The sequence below is a fragment of the Anopheles marshallii genome, chromosome 2 (assembly GCF_943734725.1).
Source record: "Anopheles marshallii chromosome 2, idAnoMarsDA_429_01, whole genome shotgun sequence".
Lineage (NCBI taxonomy): Eukaryota > Metazoa > Arthropoda > Insecta > Diptera > Culicidae > Anopheles > Anopheles marshallii.
The window spans coordinates 67,124,325-67,141,352 of NC_071326.1; the positions used below are offsets into that span (position 1 = coordinate 67,124,325).

Consider the following 17,028-nt stretch of genomic DNA (forward strand, 5'->3'; position numbering starts at 1 on the left):
GCACTCGTTGTAGGTACGCATCGCTCGAGGTGCCTTTTCAAGTGTCGTGTTGAGGGAGAAGTGCAATATTGCAAACGGGTAATAGTTGCCCCAATGGTTGGTAGCGCACAGGTTCCAGGACAGAAAGCACTTTGCAACACGCAACACATAGAACAACACGCACACTAAACTAACTTGAAGTGGAAATTATGATTATTTTTATGGTTTTAATAATAATGCACGAGAAAATTGCACGTACTTTTTATACAAAAGGTATGAAATAGCGAAACTTTCTTCAAATAGCGTTTCATAATCTACAATCAATAATTTTCCTACATACACCTACATACACCCGACCATTGAACGAAACAATCGATTATGGGACGGAAAATCGCACCGACGGGCATCAGACGATCTTTTATGCCACGGCACGATTTTACCAGCATTATTCAGCAAAGGCACCCTGCTGGGTGCCGTGCCGGTACGGCGAAGATACTTCGTTGATTTGTACATTCAAATTCCTACAGCAATGGGTGGACTGGTATTGTACGCGTTTCGGGGGCGCTTTGTGTGGTCCAAACGGATATGCGCACACAGTGAAAATAGGAAGGGACGAATAAAGTCGATTTCCTAGTTTTATTTTTATTTCGATTCTAGAATTGTGTTATGTTCTCTGCTGCATCTTCTGGAGGTTGCAACTGCAGAAGAAGAACTGCGTCCTTATCAGCCCGACGTCGGACCAACGCGTTGGAAATGCTTCACACATTTTTAACTGCACCAACTCCCATAAAACTGTCATCCCTCCTTTATGCTGGTGGTTGAATGTATTTTAATTCATGCCGCCGCCATCGTCACCACGAGCGCGATGGCCGGTGTCGGAGTTTATTACTGTGGCGACAGGCCACCACTCCCGGTTTGATTGATTCCATTTGCATTCGTTAGCAGGCGGCAGCGTGTAACTGTGTGTGTGTGTGAGTGTAATTTAATAAAAAGTTGAAATTCCATCAAGGGTGAGTTTCTAAACTTACCCCAGGTTGAAGTTGTTATTGCAAATTAGAAGAACGAAAAAAAAACAACATTTGCAAAATTTAAATATCCTCCTAACAGCTAACTGCCTCATTAGCATAAAGCGGTTGCTTGAAATTATTATTATTATTGTTCTCTCCCCAAATCATGATGCCCCATCCAAGCAAAATGCGCATTTGCGCCACACACAGCGTCGATTAGTGTGGTGTCCCGAAATTATGTATGCAAGGAACGAAACATCCGCGTCAAACTGTGCGATTAATTAATACACAAAGCTCACCCGAGTCCTGCCGGTGGTGTCTGACAGTGTCTTCAAATGTCGCAGATTTTAATGATTGGTCATGATGATGACGGCGATGATGATAAACACGCTCCGTGACAGATCGGAACAGTGTCGGAAAGCAACGCTGCAATCGCCATCCCCAAAATTGATCTCTCTATCTCGCCGAGGCACTCGCTACGGGGCAGGAAAATTGAAAATCATTCCTCGCTACCGTGAGGTGGTGATTCGACATGGACCCCAGACAGAAACAATGGACCTCCCACAAATCCCTGCCACTAATCCAAAACGAATCTAGGAACGGAACGGGGAGCCAGCGTTTGGGCATTTTATTTAATTCGTTTTTGTGTGTTGAAGGCCCACCCCACACACGGCAGAGAAGCTCTCACACGGAAACACAGAACGTCGTAACTTCGTGTTTATATTAGTTTATGATAATTAATTCTTGCGGGCTTTGGTAGTTGTTGCTGTTAAGATAGATTTTCTGCTTTTGCTTCGCATTTACAGTCAGTTCAACAGGAAGAACAGCGATTTTATTTTCGGTGTTTGCTTCTGAATATTTTATGCTATTGTAACTTTAATCCGAGGGTATGAATATTTATCTCCATTCTGAGGATTACAAGAATTAAAAAAAATATAATTATTCGTGCTAAATTTTCTTCCGAACAAACTATTTTAAAATCATTTTAAAACGAATAAGTTTAAGCTTGTCGTAAAAAAAACTTACATACGAATTATTATCACCTTCCCCGTCGAACGATGTTGTGCTTTAAGGGTGGCGTAAAAGTGCGATGAAAGAATATGTGAAACAAATAGTAATCTCAAACCCCACGCTAACTCGTGAAGTCAATCGTGAAGGGTGCCCTAGGCAAAAGGTAACAACCCCGCCAGGCGCATGACGCAGCATAACCTCACTTTTTTTGTCGAACGAAACAACGAAGCATTCAATTAATTAGCCATAAAACGTAATCTAATCAAAATCTCATAAATCATCCTTTATAGGTTTTGTATGAGTAGAAGGTAGAAGCGAATAGAAAAAAAAATACACACACACACACACACACACACACACACACACACCTCCGAGTGCTTACACCTAGTCCGAATCTAGGTTTAGGTGCTAGCAGTAACTTTGCTCGTTTCGGTTCGTTTTCCTTTCGCGTATTTGTTGTCTAGTTAAAGCTTAAACATCAACAGTCGCGATGAAGTGAGTTGTTTTGCTTTTGTTGACCTCCTTTAGCCTTCTGTGATGGCTTTAAACTTTGCTCATCACTCTGTAAGCTTACAATCGAAGCATTAAACCGTGCAGTGAATTGTGGAGACTGGACAAATTAATACATCTTCTACTGCAGCAAATCTTTTGGCCTTTTTCCATAGAAATATAGCGTGAAAGTTTCGGTACTGCCGCGTATCAGTGCAGCCTGTGTTGATGAAGGATCAATGCCACCCAGCTAGGGGATTTTGGGCCCCTTTTGTAAACCTCCTTTAAACCCGGCTCAATTCAATTACTCGTGATCTACATTCCTTGCAACGAAAGGTTCTCGCAACGGGGACGGCTTAAGGCCTGCGTTAGCATCGAACAGCACCAGATGCAAGGCCCTTTTTTTAACGTACGGAAGGGATTCCACAGTTATTAATGGAATAATAACAACACCGAGCACCCATCAACGCCAGCTCATCATAACTGGCCCGGGTTGCGGATGGCCTCAATGTTGTTGAGCGCCTCGGCAAAGGCCACGAAGATCAGGGATATTTTATGGCATATTAAAGGTTGCTTTTTTTCTTTTGTGTACTTTTCTCCATCGCTCTCTCTCTCTCTCTCTCTCTTTCTTTCCCTCGTTTTCTCGCTCGTTACCGGCGCTTCCTGATTATTTATGATCCTGTCCCGAGGTCCGATGACCCGCTGGCGCTCCAATACCCAAAAGGGTCCCACCCGGGGTCTTCTTTCGGGGTAGACGTTTTGTTAAACCATATAATTACATGTTTGTTTTGTTCTTCCCCCATTTTTTCCCGGCGTCCGTTTCGTCCCGCAACCGAGATCGTGCGATCGTTCTTCATCCCATCCGTCCATCCATCCCGCCGGGGCAGATTAGCCGTACAATGTAAGGCGCAGCGTTTGGATGGACTGGTCGGCGCCTGGCGGCCAGTTACATGAGCGATCGCTTTAAATCATGATATCGATTATGATCGAAGATGATCGCCGGTACGACCAGACGGGTCCACCGTTGGTACCCACCGCCCTAATCAAGTCATGTGTTTGGGTTTCGCGAAAGGGAGAACAAACCGTGTCACTGGCTGGAAAGGAAGATGATGGATGGTTTTGCTTCCGCGAGCCGCTCGCTTTAGCCCGTGGTGGTACGGTGGGAACGGATTTCTCGAAGACATTTGTCAATGTGATAATTGGTAGTTTTTTCGGTCCCTGGTGGTACGGCTCGTTGTTGGTGGCGCCAGTAATGTTTGATATAGAAGGGGTTCTAGCTCCAGCAGGTACAGCTGGACAGCACTTTGATGTGAGTTGAATGATGGATCGTAGGTGACCGCGGTTTCAAACGCATCTGACAGTTCACTTGTCTAGCTTGAACTAAATGTCATGCAATGCTTCATTAAGGTGCATAAAAAATAGTAATTTTAGTTGCTTATTCTTAAAGCAAAAAAAAACCCATTTATTCGCAAAACACAAGCTCACAAAACAGGAGTTATTCAGCAATGGAAATAAACTGTTGTTATTTCGGCTTGCAAACCCAAAGGTCCATCCATTTTGTTTGGTGCGTACCAGGCGCCAGTAGCGGAATATTTCGAAACATCAAACACACGCTGAGATTTCAAGCCGAAATCTCCACGACAAGCCGGGCCAGTTCGTCAAGTCCGTCAGCCAAAGTCAGCCGAAACGAGACGCAACAAATCGTTCAACCATCGAAAGACGACTTTAAGCGACATTTGGTGCCAAGCAGCCGTCCGCCGGAACGCACCATAAGAACGGTTGGAAATGGTTATGCTTTTTTAGAATGAAACAGTTGCTGGAAACAAAAATACAGTCGAGGAAATAGGAAGCAAGCGAGACGAGCAATCAGGATAAAATAAACTCCCAGATACGCGGAAGGCACAGCAGTAGCGCGATGGCGCAATAATGGTTTTTGGGGGGCTTTGGAAGCAGCGGTTACGGGGGAGGGAAAACAGTCAGCAAGAAACACAACTCCGACAGTCGACAGGACACATCGACAACCAGATCAGATCGATATCGCAGGCATGCGTTTACGTTCTGCGAAAGACATTTGTGGAGGGAGATTGATTTTACCTCATCCTGGGCGCCCCCAGCATTATCCTCGGGTCCTTTCGGTCCGTTACGTCCTCCGGGTTTCGATCGGCGCTTATGGTGTTTCCGTATTCCCGCCCGGCACAAAGGGGAGTTTATGTGTCGGTGTATGTAAGTGTGTGTTTTTTGTTGGCCCCCTTCTCAAACGCATAGACATCATTCCGACCGTCAAACGCTTGATCGACGAAATGTCGAACGGGCCCAGCATCCTGGGCTGCACCCTTTGCGATCCATTCCAGCGGCAGGCAGGACGGCAGCGATGAGGGTTGACATAATGAAATGCTTGTCTGCTCCAAGCAGAATGTTTCGGCAGTAGATTGGGTTGGAGGCCTGGGACTGTCTGCGAGACATTCTACACATCCTATTTATGTTCAATTTTTTCCACTATATTTCATAGTCCTAAGACTGACAAGCAGTGGTCTTCGACTGCCTTTGTCAATAGAGGAGCGAAGAAAACAAAAATCTTGGCCAAACCAAAGCGAGAGAATGAGAGATGGGGAACGAAAAAGCAAAACTTGTCATCATAGCCCTTTTTGAAGACGAGACGGGCATCGTTCTATTTCGAACTTTGTGCCGGCATCCATCAACCTCCAGTGGATGGGCGACCAAATGGGCGAGATGGGGTGCAGGGTGTATAAAAATCAGTAAAACAAAATAACTTGACATATGTTGAGCGTCAAGCGGGGCACAAGGCCGAACGGGGTAGAACTTATGCTGGTTTTGCTTTGTCCAGCGTTAGATGTTCAATTTTTCGGTACAACATCAAGAAGCCGCAACATTGATTCTGGACGAAGGGTGAAAGGAAGCCCAACGTAAAACAAACAACACAAACTTTCCGAAATAAAATAACAAGCAATTCGGTGGGGGGGCATAGATGGGGAAACCAGGGTGAGAGTGTCGTCGACTGATGCGGGCGCAAGGGATCTACGAATCTCCGATACCATAATTTGATACGACGCTTGATGATCTTTAAACCATGTCTTTGTGTCGTTTTTTTTAGTGCTTTTTGCCGTGCTTCAAAATCCCATTCCAATTTCAGAGTAGTGGCTCCTGGCAGCTATTCCCCAAAAAATGAAGAATTCTTCAATCCGACTGCGTCCAATTGAGTCAAAATTGAATAATTGATTGGAAAAGGAAACAAAAACTCGTTGAGTTGATTTGGAACACGACAGAACACGATGGAATGGGGATGACAACCTTCGGAACATGCTTCTGTTTGATGTAGTCTTATGCGGGTGGACACAGGAACGTCTTGCTTTGGAAAGACTCAATTTCGAAGGGTTGATAGGGACGATCTAGTGTAGCAAAAAAGCTTTTCGTTTTTAACATGTAAAACGTGTAATCTATCACTATTTAACACAAGAACAACCATTATTAGTAAAGTACCAATGAGCGCAATAAAGTGAAATTAATTGGTAATGGTTTGGCGCAAATAGGTCGAATTCTTCAACTTCTTGGAGACTTATAGTGACGTTTGGAGTCTTTAAAATGACTGCATGAATGAACGTTTTATTAATAAAGAAAATCACCTCCAACGGTTGTATCGAGCAATATTCTGGAAATAGTTATAATTCTCTTACTGTGATCTCTCTTGTCAGTATAATTCTCAGTAGAAATAGTAGAACTCGTTAAAAATAATGATTTATCAACAAAATATTCCCGGAAAAGATTGGAAATATTTGTTTTGCTTACACATTTCCTCTACGTCGTTGTGACAATTTTGAAATGTCTTGAGTCTTGGAGAACCAATTGATGCTTTTTTCTATGCTAGCCAACAAATGAGCCAACCAACTCAACGACACCCGTCACAACCTTGTCCAGAACCTGTTCGTAAAGGCCGTCTGCCCGCACAACTCATGGTCAGTTTTTATTGCTCCGATCGTGTGCTCGAACGGTGCAACCCTAGCAAACTGATAAACGATCTGCGTTGCGGGCCGAGTAGAACCGAGCAGAAAATGCAGTGGGTGGCGGCTTCTTGCGTGCCGTCGGTTGGCTAGTAGGAAGAAATGGTATTAATGTACGGAACGCCACACCAGTCTGTATGCGGCGGGCCACAGTCCATTCAAAACGGGCCGAACTCCTTTTGTGCGTCCCCATTTCAGGTGGTCTATCGGAAGCGATCGCACTCGGGACCGATCGGTTGGCGAAACACGGGCGCCCACCAGAAACGATTGGCCCCCAACCAGCCAACAATGGCGACTGTCTGGCGACGGATGCATGCTGCTTCCTGCTCTCGCACACAGATGCTCCGTTCCGTTCCTCGCCTTATGCACTGTTCACCTGAGCCTCGCGGAAAAGCGTGACCAATTTATCCAACCACCAGCATCTCGACGGCACGATTCGTAATCATTTAAATACGCGACTGTACGCTCTGCAAGGAAAATTCCTCTCCTGGATGGCTTTTGGTCACCCAATCCCCTGCAGGACAGGACACCATCGGAGACAGAGATTGTCTGAAGGAAAAGCAGGGGAAAGCAACATGAAGTCAAGGTTTGGGTTGAACATTCGTAGGAAGTCCGGTGAGGCCACTTTGTTCTGCCTGCCTCGGTTTCGGCTTTATCATTCCCGATCGTCTGCGTTCGGGATGGAGCAGACCGAACAAATCCGCGTACCGGCGCGTCCACCGTGGTGGTCCGTGAGCAGCTTTAAGCTCGCGGGATTTCTCGTCTGGATCCACGCTGTTCGATCGCTCCTTGCTGTCCGGCTCGGTGGCAAAGAAACCGGAGCACTGGAAGAAGCGTGCAGAAACAAATAATTCATAAATAATTGTAAACTACCAACTGGCGCCTTGGCGAATGCGCAAACCGAAGAATGTGTGCGTCAGCAGGACGATCTCTCTTTTCCACCGTCTTTCGAAACTCGGAACAGAAACGTCATAACTTTATATCCTAAAGAATTATGGTGGGTTGAAGCATGTTGGGTATAAGACAGTGATTCCTTGGTGGTTGGTGTTTTACGATCGTTCTCGTTTGGCAGATGAACCCCTCTCGAAGGGTAACGCTTTCGCAGAGCGGTTTAGAGAACTCTTCTGAAGCAACAAAAGTAAAACGATTAAACCGAAACGTGTTGTAAGCTTGGATTAATATTTAGAAACCCGGTGCCGAACCGTTTTGTTAGCAAGATCCAATCAAAAAGGCCCGGCGAAGATGCTCCCAGGAAGAGGAAAATGCAAAATGCGTGTGACTTTGTGGTTTTACCGTCGATGATCATCCGCGCTGCCGGCCGGTGCGAGATGGGAACCGTCTTGGGTGGTCTTTCCGATGGTTGGGAAGAGAAAAAAAAAAGCGGAAAAGAAATCCGTGAATTTGCTCGTTTGCATAGTTTTGCGACTTGTTTAGAAGCGGGCAATAAATAGCTATTCCGTTCGGCAGCTTTTGTCCAAAACCCCAAATTGATTGTCTTTTCAATGGGATTAAATAATTAATTTTCAAATTTACTGTTGGGTCTATATCATAGAAATCTATTGAATAAATCATTTTTATTATTTTCACAAACAGCTATAAAAGTCCTTTTGAATGTCACATTTATGGACATGGGCATAACACCTGGGCTTTATATAAAAAAAAGTTAAATAAGGGAAGGAAACATTATACCATGCGTGAGAGATGCTTCAGTTCACCACCATAGTTATGCTTTTTTATGATGTTGAAAGTAAAGCGATAAACGAAGGAAAATTGGACAGCAAAAACAAACAATGGACCCCACGACGACGTTGCACCCAACGATGATGATGATGGTGATGAGCGCTTTTGGTGTTTGGGCACGTTTTTTCCTTCGGTCACGCAAGGGTCCCGTGCGCAGCCTCCCAAGCTACAACTCGCACCAGCGACGTGCATAAACGTTTAAGAACACTGAGCACACACACACGCACACACACACCCAGGACTGGAGGGTCTATCACGAGCAGCACAACGATAATTATCAATTATTTATGATTTGTGTTTTGGAGCTTTTCCTTCATCGCGCAGCAGCAGACAGCAGCTTTTCGGGTGCGCGAATATCCTTGCACAGTTAAGGGTTTGATGATGGCTGAACGCGACAGACTGTGATTATCTCGTTACGACGTTGGCGAGGAAAACGCAAACGGGATGGAAGGGAAAGCGAAACGAAGTCATAAAATCGCCCTTAGTTCAATGAAACAAGGATGCAATAATTAACGCAATGTGGCCGAAGCAGATAGCTGCTGCTAGTGCACAAATTAAGTGATTATGAGCAAAACAAAACGGTTCCACGGCTGTGGTTGGTTGCCCCGGACAACGATCAAAACACAATGGAAACGTGATCGCAAATCTCGGGTATCGTAGCGAGAACAAAACAGCAACAGCTCTAATTGACTGTGAACGGTACAGGCATCTTTCACTTTCGTGCCGCCGTCGATAGCTTAAACGATCCGCACCGTTTAATGCGCCCCGTGCAAATGTACACGAATTCATCATCAAATAGAGCAGAAGGGCGAGAAACAAAACCAGCTAGAGAAGGTTGCTTATACCTGGTCCATCATCACGACATCATTGGCCGGTTGGGTAAACAGCGGCTAGATAAGCCGATCGGCCATTAGTTATCGGTGGGGTGCAAGATTAAGCATGATCGTTTACTGCTAGTGCTGTGTTCTGCCCGACACGGTGTGTACTGATCGATGTAGATCACAGCAAATAATCTGCTGTTTCTATTGTGTTTGTCGATACGATTGAACAAATTGAATAAGCACACAACAACAAACAAATTGAATAAACTGCAATTGCAAGCTACAGGGGTTTACTATTGTCAGTTTCAACCATTACTCGATTCTTTGCAAGTTAAAGTAAAACATGAAGCGATAGAAGTGGAATCTTCCCATCACCACTGCAACTTTTGCAAGGTGACAAGATATTTTATGAAACTGTCTCAATTGACACATCCGTTACCTGTCAGGAAACTTTATAAGTGTGTGAATTGAGCATTGGAAAATAGCTCCAGAAAGTTGTTAATATTCGTTTTATATCTCAACATGTCCTAATTTAACTTGATGCCAATCATCAGCATTAATTCATCCAGATGCGAAGCGAATAGGAGCGATTAGACGATACGATTCTTTGATGTTAAACCTTTCGAACGAACAATCTTTTTACATTCATGTGTAAACTTCCAATACGTGTAGTCTTTTCGTGTGTTATCAAATGTGGATATGTGAAATGTCCTAAGATTTTTCCTAAAATGTGGAAGAGATCGAGTTTTCCATCAACTGGTGGATAGCAAAGACTTCTCTAAAAACCTTCGTTGAGTGCACATAATGATTACAGATTCTAAAAATCTAAGCAGAGATCGTATCGTCTAATCACACCTGATTGTTCCGTTCGCTAAATGAAGGAAAATACTCTAAATTTAATTCGAAATAAATTCTAACATCTTCTTTCTCCGTTTTTTTTTCTCTTCCATTCTCTTTCCAGGTAAGTGTTCAGCTTTCATCCATTATTCGATTGGTACACTAGCGCTAACCCATTGCCCATTCGTTAACAAGATGTAACGATCGCCTCCAAAAATGAACTTTCTGGGAAAAAGGGTGTTAGGATTTGAAACAGATAAATCCACAGGGAAAGGTATTGTAGCGAGGTGAAATGTATATTGTTGTTTGAAATGATTTTTGGCGTTATGTTTTCGGTTTGTTGATTGGTTAGTTCGCGATTTTTTTTTTGTTTTCACTACCTTCGGTTGCATTGGATGTGTGTTGCTCGAGTTGATCATGCGTTTACGGACACATTCTTTTTATACTGTGTTTCTCCCGGGTACCGAATCGGGCAGGTGAATCTTGAATGGGGCGCCAACGACAAAAGCGAGCAATCGAACTTGACGATCGAACATACTGACGAACCGGTGATCCACTGGGAACGTGACTAAAACGAGGCGAAAACCAAACAGAACGAACAGACTCCTAAAACAATCTCGATCATTGTAGCGAATGCTCGGGAAAGTAAAGCAAGCGAGCAGAAAATGGGTTGAGAAGAACACAAAAAAACACACACCAAACTGTATCAAAGACGTACGAAAATTCTTCGATACAAAGCGCGGTACGGTTGTCGTCGTCCCGTTCTGGCACACTTTCGGACCCACCGTCGCTGCGTTTTCGGACCCAACGGGCGCCACATTATTTATGTTGATTTCTTCTATATAGGACAGTTTGTGGTCCGGGCTTTTCGTTGCGTTTCCCTTGTTGGGCTTTTCGGGCGAAAAATTATAAATATTTCCCGCTCGGCCGCCCGTCACCCGGCATCGATGCCCCGGGTGCGGTGGGCTCGTGCTCCTGCCGAGCCTGCATTGCTTCAGCGAGGCGGATTGGAAAACGGCGCCAGACTGCAGTTGGGTGTGTGAGCTTTTTTTTTTTTTGTTGCTGTTCTTCCGCCTTTTTGCTCCGTCCGGCACCGCCGGTCCGTGATCGTGAAGAGAGGAGCTGATTAAATCGCTACCATGGCGTATTTGTTTACGCGGCTGTGTATTTTTTGTTTTTCGTTTCGCGATATTTCAGAAGATCGCGTACTGCCTTTTCCACCGTTCCACGCGTCGTGCCAGGTACTTGTCCAGGGAACCCTTTTTGAATTGGGGGAATTGTGTTTTTTTTTTTTTTTGGTTTGCCGATTCCCGGACGGTGCTGGAGCTGTAAATGGGGGAGGGACGAATTGTCGCCGATGTCGCCGTCGACTTCGTTGCCCAGTTTGGGCGACAGACAGACATCACCTACAATGCCCTTACGCCCCATGCTTCCGATACGGCCAGTCGACCCTTGGCCGGGTAAGACGAGCATCACCGGCGTGTGAAAGCACGCATGTCGTCCAAGTGCACATGCAAATTGGAACCGTAACAAAATAATGACCCCAAAGGGAACGCCAGAATGCCGGCGACAGCAGCGTGAGAAGGTGAAGAAAAGGGCATCGATTTGCATCGATGCTGATACGGGTTTTGTATTATGTTTTGGTGGGCCGTTAATATGTGATCCGTTCGCGTTTTTTTTTTGCGTGAATATTGATGAGTCGGAGACGCTGATTTCAGCATCTCCGGCAGCACATCGTGGGGAAGGTTTACCTTTACGGACGTACGGAGCAACAGCCGATGAATCAACCGATGAGACACCAAACAAGATCGGCATAAGATCTACTTGCAGTCCCGTCAGTGTGGGAAGATTCGGACCAGTTCCGAGTTGCCGATCAGTTTCCTGCCTCAAAAATCCGTAACTTCACGCAGAACCTTGGAGGCGGTAGTAAAAACCAAACCCCGGGTTCTTTCCACTCCGTTTAATTGCTCCATTCCGGTTGGGTTCGCGGTGGATTATGCCGCTTTTTCGGGATTTCACCGTCCTAGACATGGCTGTGGCGACAGTTTGGTGGCCGGCTCGTTACGAACCGTTCCAGATGAACCGTAATCCTTGGGAATGTGTTCAATTTCTTGAACTGGTTTCTGGTGCGTCACACCACCGCCTGGGTAAAGGGGTGTGTTGTTCGGTGGGGGTTTATTGGTTCTCTTCTCTTCGTTTCTGCATATTAATTGCCGATAATGAGCAACCGGTGGGACCACCCCGACACGACGGACCACGGGAACCGGTGCTACACCCTAATGAGCCCGGAACGGAACCGGGTTAAGATGGGTTTTGTTCGTTCTTTGATTTTATTTTGTACTCGGCGTTAAGCAACAAAAAAAAACCGATCCTCCTGTCGACACCTGCGGGACACAAGCGGGGTTGGAGAATGCTCACGAAGACCTCCCGGTTCGAAAAATCGAACTGTACCCGCCTATAATCGGCCAAGTCTCTCTTCCTGCTGTAAGGTAGCGCTGGATTTTGTTTTATTTTCGAACCGGGTGTCGCTCGGACGCTTATCTGGTGCGTGTGACCATTGAATGGGCATTGACAAATCGGCTCGTTAGGCGTTGTTGCGGTGGCATCTTCATTAGAATGACAATAGCCGTGAAACGGTGGGTGCTCAGGAACACGAAACAGCTGAAAAATGAAGTGTAATTGAGAATGGGGGAATGTCTTACTTCGGTCCACATCAGGATCTTCAACTGGTGAGGATGCTTATCGCGCGGCTTGAGCGGGTACATAGCGACATCAAAGTAAGAGAGTAGAAATAAATACCAACGAGAGGTACAGATCGGAGAACATTTTGGTTTTGAAGGTGAATAATAAGGTATTTGCGTCGAGATTCAATTTTAAGTGGGTTGTTCAGGATTCGTACCGAATACTTCACATTCTGGGCGTTATTTTGATGATTTTTCGAATTCTTATGTTTAAGTTTTATGGCAAGAAAATTATATCCCGGGAGATATATTCACAAATTTCCAAAACATAAGAAAAACGAAGGTACATTTGTTGTCTTAAAATTATCACCATTCCATTGCTTCTTACCATTTATCCCCCATTGCGCTAACGTTCCCGGCAATACAACACTTGGCGTTTCAAAAACATCCAAAACACAACAAGAATTATTTTACTGGAGAGAGAAAAAAAAGCAAACGCCACTGCTAGATAAATTACTCCACATCTTCAACGTCACTCTCTCTCGTCCTAAACAAGGATCGCGCTTTGACAAGGAACGTATTTGTAACTGGCATTCAAGTATGTCGCCGATTGTCCTCTCCTGGCGGGAATTCTATCATACCGGTGAAGCACATACATACACACACAGCAACACACACCAGGAGCAGCCACAGGGAAACACGACACCAACAACAAAGCCTCCAAAAAGCGCCGCCGCCGAATCGAACGCATAAATTGAATTCCGTCTGTCGGATTTGGCGTGCAAACGATATGTTTTGCTGTTGCGTTTTGCGGTGGAAACTTCGAAGCGAGCAAAGTCGCAGACGGAGCTGAAACCGAAGAAAAAATAATGAGCCAGCACGCGGAAAGCCGCGACGCGAGGGAGTCGAAAGGTATCAATAATAATGGCGCCATTTATTGATTTATGCTCGATTGTTGTTGTGTGTCGGGAATGAAGCGGAGGGCGAAAGCGAATCCGATCGTGTCGGGTTTGGGGATTTATGGAGGGGTCCTTTAGGCTGTGGAAATAAGGGGAGGAAGAACGAAAAACACACAAAGCAACATAGCGCATCTAATGTCGTCTAAAACATTCGGCAAACTGGGGGTAGCATGAAAATCGGTCCATGCTCGATCGTTCACGAATGATCATCGCTTGTGTTCGTGTTGTACTGTTGTTGTGTTTTGGGCTGGGAATGTTTGTATTCCTTGTTTTTTTGGCCCACTTGAGGGCGATCGCCATTTTTATTGCCACCTTGGCACTCTTCCCGGGGTGGTCCCGCTCTGGTGATGATGCTAATTTGCGACGGTAAATGTCCGCTCGCAGTTGAACCTCGACCACTGTTCGGGGTATTGTGGGTTAAGCTTTCCTGCTCAGTGTAGTAGTAGTCGCCCGTTGCGTAGTAATGTAAAGCAAAAAACGTCCCCATCAAACATTAAACTTCCCAAAACCTTCCCCCAACCAAAAAAACAGCACCCGAATCGTGTGTATTCGGGCGAGTATTTTCCATTTACCAGTGTCATTAATACCCGTTTACTTTCTTATCTTCAAGGTTGGCGATGCCTCCACCGTTTGGGTATGTAACACTTTATTTTGATTTCTTCCGTCCTATCCTTAACCACCATATGATGAAACGCTTTTTTCGTACATCCGCTGCAATGTATGATGCGACATGGATGCCCTCCGATGCACTCGTGCATCTCACTACTGACAACACATATTGAGTAGATCGAGGTAAATAGCTTAGGACTTCCCGCCATCTTCAAGTCGGGAACTCTGGTAGTTCTAGTTGGTTTTGGCAGGGGTATATAAAAAAATGTTACTTTAGCCTTCATTAACTAAAAATCCACCAAAAAACAACGTTTAGACTGGATTAAAAGTTTCACTCTCTAAATAAACCTTCCTTTATATTTGACTGTCTCGTTCTGGTTGTGCTGTTCGTTCACATTCCCACAAGCTTTACGAAGATAATTAATGATAATAAACCGTTCGTGCGGGGAACTCCGGGTCGGGTGACTTAAGCCCACCCACCAAGCCACTGGCAGCGTCCATCTACCCCCCCCCCCCCCCCCCCCACCTCCCTTTCGTTGGGGTGGGGAAATCCGTTTCGATACCTGCCGCCGGGTGATGGCAATGATTACCGGCAATCAATAAAAATGAATATCAATATTACTTTGCGCATGGGATGCGGGCTGGGGTACGAGAATTATTGGGATCTGGTCGCCGGCAAGCTTTACATAAAAGCAAAAATGCCGCCACGACACGGGTGCACATAAAACACACACGGGCACGCAGGGCAGGAAAATAAAACACGAATTCACATAAAAAAGGCTCTCGTACACCGAACGATGCTGGCGGTGCAATGCGCAACGGGTGGTACATTGCACTGTGGTTTGGTGTGCGAAATGCGTGTGAGGTGGTAATGATTTATTAAAGCAAATATATAAAAAAAACCACTGAGCATGGTAGGAACACCAGAGTAGTGTCCAGTCATGGTAACGGGAGAACGCCGTAATAATTTCTTGCTTTTATGAGTTAGGTTTCTTTCGGTGGGAATAATTATATACTTTAAGCTAATTTCATTTATTCTGCCATATTTCGTGCATCTTCTAGTTAACAAACAATAATTGAAAAATTAGAAAGACAATATCCTAACAATTTATTCAAATTTATGCCTCATGTCAAGAAGACCTCACATGCAATGCGGCTTTTGATAGCTAATTGTTCAAATCAAAGAGTGCCTTATCTTCGCTGACCCTAAAGTTTTATCTCTCCCCGTGAGAATAAAATCATTTCAATCTTAATACGATGCACCCCGATGCTGGTGGTGGCATTCTCCGTACACTCAGAAGGCTGCTGCCCATCGCTTCATTCGCACACGATCAAAGCAGTTGTGCGGTGTGCGTCACGCAAAACGGGGCGCTCGAGAAAAAAAAACTTCTCCCCCCCCATTCGAGGCAGTCGCACGAACGCTTAGCGGCATAGGGCATGAACATCGTAAAGCGCATGTTTCCTTTTGTGAGGCGGTGCGCTTTCAAGATGCCCCAAATGCCCCCGACCCACCGGAGGAGGATGATCGGGAAGGTGGAAAGGCAGGTGCTTGTAGCGGCGCCAGATTTGTGTTTATATTTAATGCCATTCCCCGTTCATCCGCTCCAACTTCCACTCCTTTCCTCGAAGTGCTTCTTCTGCATGTGCACATGCAGCATCACCTGCAAACCTGGGGAGCTCCGTTGCGTTGGTGCGATTTAAGGGCGATGTATGCTAACCGACCTCTGGTGGATTAAAGAAGTAAAAACCAGGAACGAGATAGCACGCTTCCCTCCCGTATGCGTTACCCTTATGGACTGTTTATTTTAAATCCCCACAATGCATCCCCCGAATGCAGTGCACGATCTGCGTTTTAAGGTACATTTACACAGCAGTGCTGGGTCAACCGTTTCCTCGAGTGTCCTTTTTTTCGAGGCTCTGTTTTTACTGCTTCGTTGCGTGGTGTCTCCTCTGCATGCTCTGCAGCACCCCCACTTATCTCCCTCCTCTTCCCACTCATCTCATCCCATCGAACGACCGGATATCGGTTTGGTTGTCGCCCGCTTGGAGGTCTTTTCCACTTTTCGATGTTAAAGAGCGGCGCTTGCACATGAGATCAAAGTCTCGTATCCGACGCATCGACTCCGATCGAAACACGACGCCAACTCGATGACGCCGGTTTGGATGTTTTTTTTTTGCAGTTTGATACACACTCACACACACCCACTTCCCGTTTTTTTTTAAAGAGTTTTGTGGCGAAACCCCCGCAACGTCATCGGAATACAGGTTTTTGGAAGGATGGAGTGCAACGACGGTTGGAGAGTATAAAATCGTTTAAAGTCTCCCGAAATTCGTTCACCGGCCCCGGACAGGGTGACTCCGTTTTATAGCGTTTCTGTATTCGTGGTTTTATTAGGACCACCGTTCCGTACCGCTTGGGCCAGTGTACCAATATTCCTTCTCGCCGCATTAATCCTTCCAACGGTGTCTCTCGGTGAGTGTATCATATTTCTTGGGGCTCACTGTGTGGGGACAGGCTACTTTGATGTATCCTTGATTTTCCTTCTTGGCAAACGAATATTGCACAGAGAACTCAATAGAATGAAGCACGCATGGAAGCTCTCGTCATCCACACCGGTCTCTTTAAATAACGTATTATCTTCCAGTACCTGATAATTCGATAATACGTTTTGTGAATTCCCTGTAAGCTCATTTCCATCTTTGCTGTTAAATGTGGTGCCGCAATCAATTAATTATTTTCCAAACAGTTGGATTTGTTGCTCTCGAGAAGATTCATGCATTATTAATCATGTCTGGTGGGCAAGATCTCGAACGAATTCGTGTACTGTCCACCCCACGGTCCGTCATTTATCAAAACGCAATTTAGCCGACATGTTTAT

At 45.4% G+C, this 17,028-nt stretch overlaps 1 protein-coding gene across 1 annotated transcript in view; it reads left to right on the plus strand.

Annotated features, from left to right (window-relative positions):
• LOC128709154 (optomotor-blind protein) overlaps positions 1-17,028 on the plus strand; it is a 108,373-nt gene that overhangs the window by 53,793 nt on the left and 37,552 nt on the right. Inside the window, exon 4 of the mRNA XM_053804139.1 lies at positions 14,151-14,174. Within this exon, the coding sequence (XP_053660114.1) occupies positions 14,151-14,174 (24 nt within the window). The remainder of the gene's footprint in view (positions 1-14,150; positions 14,175-17,028) is intronic.